The sequence below is a fragment of the Rutidosis leptorrhynchoides genome, chromosome 9, assembly GCF_046630445.1.
Source record: "Rutidosis leptorrhynchoides isolate AG116_Rl617_1_P2 chromosome 9, CSIRO_AGI_Rlap_v1, whole genome shotgun sequence".
NCBI lineage: Eukaryota > Viridiplantae > Streptophyta > Magnoliopsida > Asterales > Asteraceae > Rutidosis > Rutidosis leptorrhynchoides.
Window position 1 is genome coordinate 223,985,593 of NC_092341.1, and position 16,415 is coordinate 224,002,007.

At 33.5% G+C, this 16,415-nt stretch overlaps 1 protein-coding gene and 1 long non-coding RNA gene across 6 annotated transcripts in view; one reads left to right on the forward strand and one right to left on the reverse strand.

The window, feature by feature from the left end:
* Positions 1 to 9,917: 9,917 nt before the first annotated feature.
* On the reverse strand, positions 9,918 to 13,661 carry LOC139866186 (uncharacterized). 5 transcript variants are annotated; one of them, XR_011765290.1, is made up of 6 exons: positions 13,345 to 13,661; positions 13,140 to 13,171; positions 11,458 to 12,790; positions 11,298 to 11,397; positions 10,575 to 10,797; positions 9,918 to 10,224 (listed from the first exon to the last, which is right to left on the reverse strand). It is a non-coding gene; the product is annotated as an uncharacterized lncRNA (long non-coding RNA). The 5 variants fall into 5 exon arrangements; XR_011765288.1 differs by having other exon boundaries at positions 11,298 to 11,600; positions 11,868 to 12,790; positions 13,345 to 13,660; XR_011765289.1 differs by having other exon boundaries at positions 11,298 to 12,723.
* Positions 13,662 to 13,886: 225 nt separating this feature from the next.
* LOC139868544 (uncharacterized) overlaps positions 13,887 to 16,415 on the forward strand; it is a 28,005-nt gene continuing 25,476 nt past the window's right edge. The window contains exons 1-5 of the mRNA XM_071856880.1: positions 13,887 to 13,947; positions 14,091 to 14,198; positions 14,311 to 14,498; positions 14,762 to 14,946; positions 15,152 to 15,459. Of these exons, the coding sequence (XP_071712981.1) occupies positions 13,887 to 13,947; positions 14,091 to 14,198; positions 14,311 to 14,498; positions 14,762 to 14,946; positions 15,152 to 15,459 (850 nt within the window). The remainder of the gene's footprint in view (positions 13,948 to 14,090; positions 14,199 to 14,310; positions 14,499 to 14,761; positions 14,947 to 15,151; positions 15,460 to 16,415) is intronic.

Consider the following 16,415-nt stretch of genomic DNA (forward strand, 5'->3'; position numbering starts at 1 on the left):
TCCTACATATCTCGCAATATCGGCTTTCATACCCGGCCACCAAAAATGTTTCTTGAGGTCCTTGTACATCTTTCCCGCTCTGGGATGTATTGAATATTTCGTTTTATGTGCTTCCCCAAGTACCATTTCTCTCACATCCCCAAACTTTGGTACCCAAATCCTGTCATTCCTATACCGGGTTCCGTCTTTCCGAATATGAAGATGTTTCTCTGATCCTTTGGGTATTTCATTCTTTAAATCTCCTTCTTTTACAACTCCCTGTTGCGCCTCCTTTATTTGAGTAGTAAGGTTAGTATGAATAATTATATTCATAGCTTTTACCCGCATAGGTTCTCTGTCCTTTCTACTCAAAGCGTCAGCTACCACATTCGCCTTCCCCGGGTGGTAACGAATCTCAAAGTCATAATCATTCAACAATTCAATCCACCTACGCTGCCTCATGTTCAGTTGTTTTTGATTAAATATGTGTTGAAGACTTTTGTGGTCGGTATATATAATACTTTTGACCCCATATAAGTAGTGCCTCCAAGTCTTTAATGCAAAAATAACCGCGCCTAATTCTAAATCATGCGTCGTATAATTTTGCTCATGAATCTTCAATTGTCTGGTCGCATAGGCAATTACCTTCGTTCGTTGCATTAATACACAACCGAGTCCTTGCTTTGAGGCGTCACAATATATCACAAAATCATCATTCCCTTCAGGCAATGACAATATAGGTGCCGTAGTTAGCTTCTTCTTCAATAACTGAAATGCTTTCTCTTGTTCATCCTTCCATTTAAATTTCTTCCCTTTATGCGTTAATGCAGTCAAGGGTTTTGCTATTTTGGAAAAATCTTGGATGAATCTCCTGTAGTAACCAGCCAGTCCTAAAAATTGGCATATGTGCTTCGAAGTTTTAGGGGTTTCCCACTTTTCAACGGTTTCAATCTTTGCTGGATCCACTTGAATACCTTCTTTGTTCACTATGTGACCGAGGAATTGAACTTCTTCTAACCAAAATGCACACTTTGAAAATTTAGCGTACAGTTTTTCTTTTATTAACAACTCTAGCACTTTTTGCAAATGTTCTTCGTGCTCTTGATCATTCTTTGAGTAGATAAGTATGTCATCGATGAATACAATGACAAACTTGTCAAGATATGGCCCACACACTCGGTTCATGAGGTCCATGAACACAGCTGGTGCGTTAGTCAAACCAAACGGCATAACCATAAACTCGTAATGACCATAACGCGTTCTGAAAGCAGTCTTCGGAATATCATCCTCCTTTACCCGCATTTGATGATACCCAAAACGTAAATCAATCTTCGAATAAATTGACGAGCCTTGCAGTTGATCAAATAAGTCATCGATTCTTGGTAGTGGATAACGGTTCTTGATGCTAAGTTTGTTCAGCTCTCGGTAGTCAATGCACAACCTAAAGGTACCATCCTTCTTCTTGACAAACAAAACAGGAGCTCCCCATGGTGATGTACTTGGTCGAATGAAACCACGCTCTAAAAGTTCTTGTAATTGGCTTTGTAATTCCTTCATTTCCCTGGGTGCGAGTCTGTATGGAGCACGAGCTATTGGTGTAGCTCCTGGTACAAGATCTATCTGAAATTCGACGGACCGGTGTGGAGGTAGTCCCGGTAATTCTTTCGGAAATACATCAGGAAACTCTTTTGTGACGGGGACATCACTGATGTTCTTTTCTTCGGTATTAACTTTCTCGACGTGTGATAGAACGGCATAGCAACCTTTTATTATTAGTTTTTGTGCCTTCAAATTACTAATAAGATTTAGTTTCACGTTGCTGTTTTCTCCGTACACCATTAATGGTTTTCTCTTTTCGTGCATAATGCGTATCGCATTTTTGTAACAAACTATCTCTGCCTTCACCTTCTTCAACCGATCCATGCCAATTATCACATCAAAACTCCCAAATTCTACTGGTATCAAATGAATCTTAAATGTTTCGCTAACCAGTTTAATTTCTCGATTCCGACATATATTATCTGCTGAAATTAATTTTCCGTTTGCTAATTCGAGTAAAAATTTATCATCCAAAGGCGTCAATGGACAACTTAATTTAGCACAAAAATCTCTACTCATATAACTTCTATCCGCACCCTAATCAAATAAAACATAAGCAGATTTATTGTCAATAAGAAACGTACCCGTAAGAAGCTCCGGGTCTTCCTGTGCTTCTGCCGCATTAATATTGAAGACTCTTCCACGGTCCTGTCTATTAGTATTCCCCTGATTAGGGCAATTTTTAATAATGTGACCCAGTTTTCCACATTTATAACAAACAGCGTTGTCATTACTTGCTCCGACACTACTCCTTCCGGCATTACTCGTTCCGACGTTATTTGTTCCTTTATTCCTATTAAACTTTGGTCCATAGATTTCGCACTTTGTCGCGCTGTGACCATTTCTTTTGCATTTGTTGCAAAATGTCGTGCAAAACCCCGTGTGGTTTTCTTCACACCTATGGCATGTCTGTTTTTGGTTTTTGTTGCTGTTGTTGTTGTTGAGGTTGTTGTTGAGATTATTATTGTTGTTGAAGCGGTTGTTGTAGTTGTTGTTGTTGTTGGGACATTTGTTGTAGTTATTGTTAGGATTGCAGTTATTATTGCGATTATTATTGCGGTTGTTGAGGTAGTGGTTGCGATTGGGGTTGTAATTTTTGTTGTTGTACTGGTGACTCTTGTCACCGTTTTCCTCCCACTTCCTCTTGAGTTGTTTTGTGCTGGCTTCTTCGGTCGCCTGCTCTTTAATTCTTCCCTCAATTTGATTTATGAGTTTATGATCCATTCGACTTGCCTTTTGTATGGAAGCGGGCTTGTGTGAACTCACATCTTCCTTAATCCTTTCTGGTAACCCTTTTACAAATGCGTCAATCTTTTCTTCTTCATCTTCAAACTCTCCCGGACACAATAGGCACAACTCTGTGAATCATCGTTCATACGTGGTAATGTCGAACCCTTATGTTCGTAACTCTCTAAGCTCTGCCTTGAGCTTATTGACCTCGTTTCTAGGACGGTACTGCTCGTTCATCAAGTGTTTGAATGCTGACCACGGTAGTACGTAAGCAGCATTTTGTCCTACTTGTTCAAGATAAGTGTTCCACCACGTTAATGCAGTACCTGTGAAGGTATGCGTAGCGTACTTGACTTTGTCCTCTTCAGTACACTTACTTATGGCAAACACTGATTCGACCTTCTCGGTCCATCGTTTCAATCCAATCTGTCCTTCGGTTCCCTCAAATTCCAAAGGTTTGTAGGCAGTGAATTCTTTGTAGGAGCATCCTACACGATTTCTTGCGCCATTAGCTGCATTGATAGATTCAGAGTTATTGTTGGTATGTAGAACAACTTGTACTGTGGCTATGGTTGCAGCAAGAAAGGTACGAAATTCCTCTTCGCTCATATTCATGGTGTGTCGAGTAGTCGGTGCCATTTCCTTCAAAATAGTCAAATAAATCAAGTTAATCATACAGAATATTAAGAGTAGTCAATAGTATTTCGTAGCATAATATGAACTCATTTATAAAAGCTTTTTCTTCATATTAGCATTTTATAATTTTTCCATTCGGGTAGTACCTACCCGTTAAGTTCATACTTAGTAGCTAATATACAATTCAACTACTACAATTCTATATGAAAAACTGATTAAAAATAACGTGTTCAAACTTTTATACAATATTTTACAAACTTACAATACCGCTATTATACATATAGTATGAAATACAGCATACAATAGTTTTGATACAAGACAGCTTTGAAGACAATTCTAGCTAATATGCAAGTCGTTCAACAAAGGCAATAAAAACACGTAATTCATACGTCCAAAAACAAGTCATGCATTCTGGTTTTACTAAGACTATTTCCCATCCTTGGTCCTGAGGAAAATAACCGTTATGACCGTTGGCTAGGCAGCATGTTGTAACGTTGTCAAAAGGACGAGGGTTTCGTAATGCCCAACAGCCCCGTAATAACCTAAAAACCTTGTTTCTCACCCCAACTACTGAATTCGTCACTTGTGGGAATGTTTTATTTAACAGTTGTAACCCGATGTTCTTTTTCTCACTTTGGTGAGAAGCGAACATTACTAACCCGTAAGCATAACATGCTTCTTTATGTTGCATGTTAGCAGCTCTTTCTAACTCACGAAGTCCTATGTAAGGATATGTTGAATCAAAATGAGTTCTTAACCCGTAGCGTAGCATTGCATCTGGGTTTCTCGCATTTAACGCTTTAAAGAAAATACAGCGTAACTTATGGTCTCCCCAATGTGATATACCCCATCTTTCAAAGGAAAGCCTTTTATAAACTAAGGCATGCTTGGAACTTTCATCAAATGTTCTACAAACTAATTTCGCCATAAATAATTGTGCCGACGAATTCTGACCGACTTTAGACATAATTTCGTCAATCATGTCCTCGGGTAGGTCTTCTAAAAATTTTGGTTGTCTATCCTTAACATCCATTTTTGTTTTTATACTGTAAAAATAGACAAGGGTTAGATTCGTAAAAGATAATTATCAAATAATACAAGCAATTTTTCACATACAACAAGAAAAGCACAAGCACACCTATTTTACATATTTTACACCTCATGATTACAACTCTTTATTCCGACTCACTAGATTCTTCTTCTTCGGACTTGTTTCGTTTTGCTAATTTTCTAGGGATATATGATATTCCCCTAATACGAGCCGTCGTTTTCCACAATGGTTTAGAAAAACCTGGTGGTTTAGAGGTTCCCGGGTTATTGTTACAACTTAAGAAATATGGGTGTTGACGATACATATAAAGTTTATCGGGGTTGGAATCAGGTTTCTCTATTTTTATGCCCTTTCCCTTATTATTTTCTTTTGCTTTTTCAAATTGGGTCGAGGTAATTTCTATAACATCATCGGAATCCTCGTCGGGATCCGATTCATCAGAAAATTTGTAATTTTCCCAATATGTTTCTTCCTCCGCGGAGACACCACAAACCATTTTTAAATTGGGTCCATTTGTTGATATTTTCCTTTTACTTATCTATTTTTCTATATTCCCAACTATTTCCTCCTCCGAAACCTCTTCTTCCGGTTCCTCTTCTTCCGGTTCTTCTTCTTCTTCCGGTTCCTCTTCTTTCGGTTCTTCCTCTTCCGGTTCTTCTTCGGAAACTTGTGAATCTTCCCAATATATGTTCGACTCTTCATTATTATTAGGTGAGGCGATGGGATTTGTACTAGAGGTAGACATCTATCACACAATATCAAACACGTTAAGAGATTAATATATCACATAATATTTACATGTTAACAATATATAGTTTCCAACAAAAAATATTAAGCAATCGTTTTTCAAGTAAACACGGTCGAAGTCCAGACTCGCTAATGCATCCTAAGGAAACTCGATAAGACACACTAATGCAAATTTTCTGGTTCTCTAAGACCAATGCTCGGATACCAACTGAAATGTCCCGTTCATATTGATTATAAAAGTTCCATATTAATTGATTTCGTCGCAAGGTTTTGACCTCTATATGAGACGTTTTTCAAAGACTGCATTCATTTTTAAAAATAACCATAACCTTTATTTTATCGATAAAGGTTTCAAAAGCATTACGTAGATTATCAAATAATGATAATCTTAAATGTACCGTTTACACACGACCATTACATAATGGTTTACAATACAAATATATTACATTGAAATAAATTCCTTGAATGCAGTTTTCACAAAATATCATACAACATGGACTCCAAATCTTGTCCTTATTTTAGTATGCAACAGCGGAAGCTCTTAATAATCACCTGAGAATAAACATGCTTAAAACGTCAACAAAAATTGTTGGTGAGTTATAGGTTTAACCTATATATTTATCAAATTGTAATAATAGACCACAAGATTTCATAGTTCAATAAACATCTCATACATAGAGATAAAAATCATTCATATGGTGAACACCTGGTAACCGACATTAACAAGATGCATATAAGAATATCCCCTATCATTCCGAGAAATCCTTCGGACATGATAAAAATAAATTCGAAGTACTAAAGCATCCGGTACTTTGGATGGGGTTCGTTAGGCCCAATAGATCTATCTTTAGGATTCACGTCAATTAGTACATCGGTTTACTAATTCTTAGGTTACCAAGCAAAAGGAGCATATTCAGCTTCGATCATTCACCCATATAATGTAGTTTCGATTACTTGTGTCTATTTTGTAAAACATTTATAAAACTGCATGTATTCTCATCCCAAAAATATTTTAAAAGTGGGACTATAACTCACTTTTATAGATTTTCCTTCGTCGAAAATAAGACTTGGCCCCTGGTCGATTCACGAACCTATAATAAATGTGTACATATATATCAAAGTATGATTGAAATATATTCACAATATTTTTTATTACATTTTTAACGATTTAAGTGTATTAAGTCAGCTGTCCTCGTTAGTAACCTACAACTAGTTGTCCAAAGTTTGATGTACAGAAATAAATTGATATAAATTATCTTGGATCAATCCACGACCCAGTGTATACAAGCCTCAGGCTAGATCACAACTCAAAGTATATATATTTTTAGAATCAACCTCAACCCTGTATAGCTAACTCCAACATTACTGCATATAAAGTGTTTATGGTTGTTCCAAATAATATATATACATGGGTCGATATGATATGTCAAAACATTGTATACGTGTCTATGGTATCTCAAGATTACATTAGAATACATGTACAATACAATTTAAGTTAGCTATGATATGATTTGTATAGATTTGTTAAATATTTCCCGTAGCTAAAATAATCAAAAAAATATCCAATCTTGTTTTACCCATAACTTCTTCGTTTTAAATCCGTTTTGAGTAATTCAAGTTGCAATGGTTTCATATTGAACTCTAATTTAAGAATCTAAACAGAAAAAGTATAGGTTTATAGTCAGAAATTTATGTTACATGTCATTTACTAAAGAGGTAGTCATTTTCGTTGAAAGAACGACATCTTGATGACCATTTTGAAAAACATACTTTTACTTTGAGTTTAACCATGATTTTTGGATATAGTTTCATGTTCATAAGAAAAATCATTTTCCCAGAAGAACAACTTTTAAATCAAAGTTTATCATAGTTTTTAATTAACTAACCCAAAACAGCCCGCGGTGTTACTACGACGGCGTATGTCCGGTTTTACGATGTTTTTCGTGTTTCCAGATTTTAAATCATTAAGTTAGCATATCATATAGATATAGAACATGTGTTTAATTAATTTTAAAAGTCAAGTTAGAAGGATTAACTTTTGTTTGCGAACAAGTTTAGAATTAACTAAACTACGTTCTAGTGATTACAAGTTTAAACCTTCGAATAAGATAGCTTTATATGTATGAATCGAATGATGTTATGAACATCATTACTACCTCAAGTTTTCTGGATAAACCTAGTGGAAATGAGAAAAATGGATCTAGATTCAAAGGATCCTTGGATGGCTTGAAAGTTCTTGAAGCAGAATCATGACACGAAAACAAGTTCAAGTAAGATTTTCACTCGAAATAAGATTGTTATAGTTATAGAAATTGAATCAAAGTTTGAATATGAGTATTACCTTATATTAGAAAGATATCTTACTGTAAATAAGAAAGATTTCTTGAGGTTGGATGATCACTTTACAAGATTGGAAGTAAGCTAGCAAACTTGGAAGTATTCTTGATTTTATGAAACTAGAACCTATAAAATTTATGAAGAACACTTAGAACTTGAAGATAGAACTTGAGAGAGATCAATTAGATGAAGAAAATTGAAGAATGAAAGTGTTTTTAGGTGTTCTTGGTCATTGGTGTATGGATTAGATATAAAGGATGTGTAATTTTGTTTACTTGTAAATAAGTCATGAATGATTACTAATATTTTTGTAATTTTATGAGATATTTCATGCTAGTTGCCAAATGATGGTTCTCACATGTGTTAGGTGACTCATATGGGCTACTAAGAGCTGATCATTGGAGTGTATATACCAATACATTTTATTATCTTTCACAATAATTTTTTTGTTGAATGTCGAATGTCGAATGTCGATTTGCATGTGCGCATATTAGTTACCTGTACATTTTATTATCTTTCACAATAATTTTTTTGTTGGGCCATAATTAATCTAAATAAATATAATGTAACTATTTAGCCCAACATATGGCAATGCCCAATTAGTGTATGATCAATGGCCTATTTTGATTAACAAATTTGATAATTTGTTGATATCCTAACTGTACCCGACTCTTAATATATCTTCCCACTTTATTCTGTAACACATACTGTCGCTACTTCAACACCGAATTCCAACTTCATATCCGTAACGAAATTTGTCTACAATAAGCTGATCAACGGCCAGACCATTGTAACTTGATTTAAATTCCTTTAAATTAAAAAAAAAAATTAGGAGGTCGATTGCAACTTGTGTTCTTCTTTACAATCTGTTATGTACAGCAAGGTTTAAGAATTATATATGTTTTTTTAAGTCGTCTATCTAAGATATTCAACGAAATTTTAACTCAACGTTGTGAACAACACAATATAACCAATGTGTTAAAATATAAAGACAACTGTTAAAATTATATTAAATTACCTAACTTTGTTGACTAAATACTCCTCATCATTATAACTCTAATTTAGCACACTACATACTAAACAGTTACCTTTTGTTGTTGTGGCGAGTTTAAACAGTAACCTTTTGTTGGAAGCCCAAATATGTTACAAGCCCATTACTTTTAAATTGTAAGCCCATAATTTTAATTTCAAATTTAAACTTTTACTGTACTCTTTTCTTTCACCATTCAAACATTCAAAATTCATATTCGTAACTGCCCTAAAATCAAATCGCAACTTCTCTCGAATTGTTATCAATTTAATGTCATCCTATAAAACAATTATCCTCAATCATTTTGCTTAACCTATTACAATTTACATTCAATTCTTATGGAACAATTAGGATCGTCATCGGCTAATGGTTCCAAGAAAAGGAAGAACACTGCAGCCACAGGAAACGAAACTCATGAAATCAGAATCCAGTCACCATGTAATTTGTTTAGTAATTCGGAATCCTCACAAACAAGTAAGCATATATTATTATAAGTACTATTCATTGTCAATTCATTCTGTTTCTATCCCATATGTATGTTTTAATACACACATCATTGATCACCATGTGTTTGGTGAAAGTCCTCAACTAATCCAAATGTATATATGTTGTAATTTTTTGTCTCATAATTTTAACTCAACTAAGTTTTATTAATTTAACTTACAATATATGATCATTACTTTGACAATCTAATTTTCAACTTACAGGTCACAACATTAACAACGATACACCTAATTACAGTTCACAGGTTGTTTCTTCAATTCCAACCACGCAAAATACTCCTTTATCTGACATTACAAACGGTTAGTATGTTGTGCACTATGTCTCTCACATTTATTTTTACAAACTAATTCTCCAACTTCAATACTTATATTCATTTTCTCATTTCAACATATGTTTTTCATTTATAAACTTACTGTACTTATTCTGTATTACAGTTGATTTCGGGATTTCGGTTCAGCTGCACCAAAGCCCTCCAAGTCTAAGACAAAAAATATTAATTTGATTCGTAAGGATCGTCGTTTCAAATACAATATATGTGATGAACCCATGTCTTTTAACATCTCAAACGCTGGATCATCTGCATTTTGTAATTCATGTATGTTATAAATGAAATTATATTTATTATATTTTAACATCAATCACTATATATATATATATATATATATATATATATATATATAAGAGCCCGTGCGTTGCACGGGAACTCTTAATCAAACTAAATTGAAGTAACGGTATGATAAAGACAAAACATGATAGAATAAAAAGGAGTTATATAAATGATTTGGGTATGATAAAGACAAAACATGGTAGAATAAAAAGGAGTTATATAAATGATTTGAGTATATCGAATTAGTAAATGAAATATGATGTTGGAAGACGAGGATACAAAAAAATAAAATTTTGGATTCACTTTTGAATTTTGCATGTACCGAAAAATCGACCATAGCACTTGGGAAATGCCATTTTTAGCATACAAGCTCCTTTCGTTATTCCACAATCAAGCAAATAACTGACGTCTTCGTTACAACCTTGTCCAGTTAGCCGGTCTCAAATTACACATAACCTTGTTGTCCAATGATGCTAATATAGCACTTAAAGATTTAGCTTTGACCTGCAAGTAATCCCACGAAAAAAAAAAAACTTTGTTAACCACCATAGTTAAGTGGACTTTTCTGAACTTAAGTTCTTAGCATACTGATCATCATGAGTTAACTGTATTGTGTAATCATTAAGTAAGCCCGTTAAAATTGTTGAATGTCTTTCTCAGTGTCGTAGCGTGTAATATGGCACATACAAACCAAATGAACATTAATTTGGATATGATCACTCATATCAGATGAACCCTTAACGGGTCATATAGTAATCATATATACATAATAGTATGCAAAATAAATCCATGCTTCAATGGTCACGAAAATAATAAATAAATAAATAAATAAAAAAGAATGGAACTTCACTTACATTATTTTTGAAATTAACGACTTAGGCGAATTATTTGTATATCAATGAAAGGCTTCCTTCCTTTATTCTCATCATCTCATGCCTCTTAAATAAATTTCTTCAATTTCAACTTTCATAGTCTCATATTCTTCCCCAACATCATTGGCTTCACCATCTCGCAACATCCGCCATCTTCTCTTTCTTCAACTCGGTGCCTCGGGGTAAGTTGGTGACCACCCTTGAACTGCAAGGAAAAGAAATTTAACATAATTTTAATTAGCCTAAAAAGGAAATGATACATGAAAGTATGAAGCACGCCTGTTCTCTAATAGATGAAAGAGATGCAGAGGTTTCAATTTTGACCCATTTACGTAAAATTGGGTAAGACATTTGGATGTGTTTTATTTAAAAGGGATCAAACGGGTCAACCATACAATCTCTTATATCATTCATTATTCCAGTGAAAGTCTGGACACCATATCATTTTTAAGAGAATCTATCCAACTCAGTAAGTCTACACCAAGTCATTTATAAATCAATCTTTTGGATTCACCCCATTTGACCTCAATGACACATATGAAGCCTTTCACATTTAACCAAACTTTTCATTTAAGCCGTTAATGTTAAGAGCAACCCACATCAACCCACTTATAACTCTCCCATAAAAAAGGTAAAAAAGAAGGTACACGTTAGTAAACAGAATCATCTGTAAACATTTATTGGAACACTAAGAAATTTATATACCTCGTATAAATCCCTTGACATAAACGGGTAGCTTGATGTAAGATTATCAATCAGTAGGAGAATGAAGGCTCTATTCATTGATTCGCAGATGAAGTTCATCCTGAAAATTCTTACATTTTCAAGCATCTAACTATTTAACTAATATAAAATAAGTGTGTACCTTGACTCTCATATCACTCGTCCAATTACACCACATTTCCAATTCCATGATAGTCACCATCTTCAAGGTCAAATTGTATGACAATCAACATATAACTATGCTTCTTCAACAGTAGTAGCCCTATTTGTGTATACATCAGTGTTCTAAAAATGGTGCAACATATCTTGATTAGAAATTAATCAGTAGCAAACTTTACTAAAACACATTCTAAATGAAGAATAATAAATGCATATAATGAGCCAGTGCAATCATTAGGTGAAATAGCATATTATCAATTAGTTAACTTATGTTATTAATATATTATAAGGATCATTAGTATAACAATGACTCTAGTTAAAATGCCTACACACTATACAGTCAACATAGTACCAAACTGCACAATATTAAAGATAGAAAACGATAACGCAAACCTGTATACAAATCGGTATTCTTGTGAATTGATTCCATCGACTACGATTCGTTATCTTGATGATTGTTAAGAAGCTGAAAACAAACATAACCGTCTCAAACAATCCTGGAATCGGTTAATCGTGATGAAAAAACCACCTTCTCACAAACGAAAATCCTTAATCGCACTACACGAACGGTTAAGGTTAAGGGGATAGCAAGCAGAGGCAACGATGGCAGCGGGTGAAATAACGATGATTAACATTACTCGGCGGGTGAAATACCGATGGCAGAGGCGAATGGACTTCAGCCAAAGACCCCTTTTGACGCTTTCTACTTGCCATGACACTAATATACTGCTACTACTAACATTACTCATCAAATCAACGTAACAACAGTCTCAGTATTACAAAACAATAGTAAATAGCATACAGGTTTGACTGAACATACTAAAAAGAAGGAAAACAAACAGCACATATTGGTTTAAGATGGCTTCCAAAGTATTTGAGTTGTTTCACATTATCAGAATATTTTATTTGACCCATATGAGAATATAAATGTCCCAAATCAACACCACTAAACAAGAGAGTCAAAATTTCCACCTCTAAAAATAGCAAAAGGGGCCTGACCTTCCCAGTTTAGCCTGGTTAAATTTGTTGAGACAACCAAAACGTTTAGACGAATATATAAGAAAAATAAAGTTACTTGTAAAGCACTGCATATTACTGTTTTGAATGGGGCGAAAATATTTACAATCATCACATAAGTAGACCGGGCCAATAGAACTTACATCATCCCAGATTGTAAGTAGATATTCTGTCATTTTTCAGTTTATCCCTCTCAACAACAATGATGGATTCCACCTGGTCCAAGCAAAACCTATTTATGAACATTACATTGAATGCAATGGCGGTGGATTACACCAGATGCTCACGCTCACATAAAGCTGCAGAAAAATGACTCATTTTGCAGAATTGACGAAGAGAATAAATAAAACGAAGACATCATACATCTCGAGCTTTTTTGTTACAAAATGTAAAGCAACGCATACATCCTTTTGGTCACTCAGTAGCAAACGAAAAGGTAGATATATCAAAACTCCAAATTGAAATATAAATGCAAAGAGTTCATGCATATTAAAGAGTACCTCAATAGCCTAAGTTAGGGTTAATTTATTTAAAAAATCAATGTTTTAGGGTTAATTGATTAAAAAAAAATCAATGTATTAGGGTTAATTGATAAAAAAAAAAAAAAAAAAAAATTCAAATTAACCAAAAGATTGAATTATCACATACCTTGAAGATGGGAAGAAACTCTGAGCAGTAACCTGGATAAATATGCAATATTGTATCAATTTAAATTTGTAATAATCATCAATCAAGTATTATTATCTTGAAATTAAATCTCAAGATTAATCATTAACCAAATATCAAAACGAAATTAGGGTTAATTGACAACACAATTATATTCAAAATAAGTTTAAATTCATCTGTATCATACATATATGGATGGATAAGATACTCCGTCAATATGAAAGAATCGAAGATAACATTCCATCAGGCGGAGACTAATAAACACGAATCCGTTGGATCTGCCTCGAAAAAATTGATTCGGGGTGGATAATAAATATTGATTCAATTCAGTTTGGGTTTGTAGGAGATGAATCGAGGTATTGGTTTGCAGGAGATAATCGGAGAGCAGAGAGAAGAGAGATTGAGGTTTTCTACAGTGTTTTTTGTGATTGTGAATTTAAGTTGCCAACGTGGATATTAGGTAGTGAAATTGGTGTTAATTGTGATTAAATATGAGATTAACACGTAAGCAGAACTGATTAAGGAGTGATTAAGAATTGACACATAGGATTCTTCTTCATGATTTATAGAATGTTATAGATAGATTATAGATTATAGATTATAGATTATAGATAGATAGATAGATAGATAGATAGATATAGATATATGTACTGTCTATGAAGGCATAAGCATGTATATATTGTTTTTTCTTACTTAGGTTCAAATGCTGATATCAACTCTCATTTGCGTATGCCTAATGTCAGTCAGTCAGAATTACAGAGTACTTTACCGTTGTCGCATATAACAAATGGTTAGTTTGTCTTTTTCATAACATCATAACAGCTATATATAGTTGTAGTTATCATATGTACATACTCTGTAATCTTTTATTTCCTTAATCAAACACTTCACTATCAATTATCTGTACAAACAATATCGACATCATCTTTGTAGAAACTGAACCTTCAAGTAAAGACAGGAGATCCAGATATAAATTAAGCACACCTGATGTTGATCCTTTTAAACTTCCTTCTGCACTCACCAACCAGTCTACGTTACGGGGTATACACATACTGTTTTCTTCTAACAATTAAAATAAATGTATTACATATATTAATATATTACTTATATTGGTGATATCATATTCAAATGCTTAACTAATTTTTCTTGTCAGGTTTGTGTTCTACATCTAATAACCAATATTTGAGGAAATGTAGAGGCCGACCTGTGAGTTATTCATTTACTGATGATGAGATTATGCCTCTTAATTTGTCACATTCTCTAAACAACTCAGACGATTTGAACAGTATAGAGAGTAACAACTTCAAAGGGATGTGTGGCGGTAATTTTACTTTTTATATTGTATATTTATATTCAGTGTGTTCTTTACATGCTTCATTAGTGTTAGAATAATATATATATATATATATATATATATATATATATATATATATATATATATATAACTTAGATTCAATCCCATTTGTATTTCAGACTACTTAGATATAGGAGATCCGGTTTATGTATGCACTGCATGTAAAGCTAGACTTTGGAAATCCGAGGCTATGCGTGGTAACACTAATTTTTGGTCAAAGATGTATTCACTGTGTTGTTTACATGGTAAGGTTGAAGTTCCCAACTTGATACCTCCACCTCAATATCTACTGGATTTATATAAAGGCGACTCATCAAAAAGTAAAAACTTTGTTGAAAATATTCGGTGCTACAATATGATGTTTAGCTTCACCTCTATTGGAGGGAAGATTGATCATAAGATCAACTCCGGTCGTGGACCTTATGTTTATCGAATGTATGGCCAAAATTACCATCTTGCTGGAAGCTTGCTACCAGAATAAGGAGAAATAGCATAGTATTGTCAACTCTACATATATGATACAGCTAATGAGTCGGAAAACAGATTTAATGCGTATAGGTATTGATTTGTTCTAACAATATGTTAACTTCATATTACACATTTTTATAATATTTTTAATTTGTCTTCCATTATATTTCAGTTCTCGAACCGCTAATAGTTGTTCGAATTCATATTCAATTGAATTTAGTACACTCAATGAACTAAAAGGATTACTTGATGCTACAAACCCTCTGGTACAAAAATTCCGCATGGCCAGAAATAGGTTTGCTCTTAATGAAGAAGAACCTATTAGAATAAAACTCATTGGGAGTTCAGATAAGGATGGTAGAACCCACAATTTGATAACAGCTAATGAAGTCGCGGCTATTGTAGTCGGTGATATAGATGGTACAGCAGACCAGAGAGACATCATTCTTGAAACACGTTCTCGCAAGTTGAAACGAATCAGTGAGCTGCATATTAGGTATCTTGCACTTCAGTTGTAGTGACCCGAACTTTTCCATGTTTATATATATTAATTGAGATTGATATTTACATGATTAAATGTTTCCAACATGTTAAGCAATCAAACTTGTTAAGACTTGATTAATTGAAATATGTTTCATATAGACAATTGACCACCCAAGTTGATCGGTGATTCACGAACGTTAAAACTTGTAAAAACTATATGATGACATATATATGGATATATATATAGTTAACATGATACTATGATAAGTAAACATATCATTAAGTATATTAACAATGAACTACATATGTAAAAACAAGACTACTAACTTAATGATTTTTAAACGAGACATATATGTAACGATTATCGTTGTAAAGACATTTAATGTATATATATCATATTAAGAGATATTCATACATGATAATATCATGATAATATAATAATTTAAAATCTCATTTGATATTATAAACATTGGGTTAACAACATTTAACAAGATCGTTAACCTAAAGGTTTCAAAACAACACTTACATGTAACGACTAACGATGACTTAACGACTCAGTTAAAATGTATATATATGTAGTGTTTTAATATGTATTTATACAATTTTGAAAGACTTCAATACACTTATCAAAATACTTCTACTTAACAAAAATGCTTACAATTACATCCTCGTTCAGTTTCATCAACAATTCTACTCGTATGCACCCGTATTCGTACTCGTACAATACACAGCTTTTAGATGTATGTACTATTGGTATATACACTCCAATGATCAGCTCTTAGCAGCCCATGTGAGTCACCTAACACATGTGGGAACCATCATTTGGCAACTAGCATGAAATATCTCATAAAATTTAAAAAAATATGAGTAATCATTCATGACTTATTTACAAGAAAACAAAATTACATATCCTTTATATCTAATCCATACACCAACGACCAAAAACACCTACA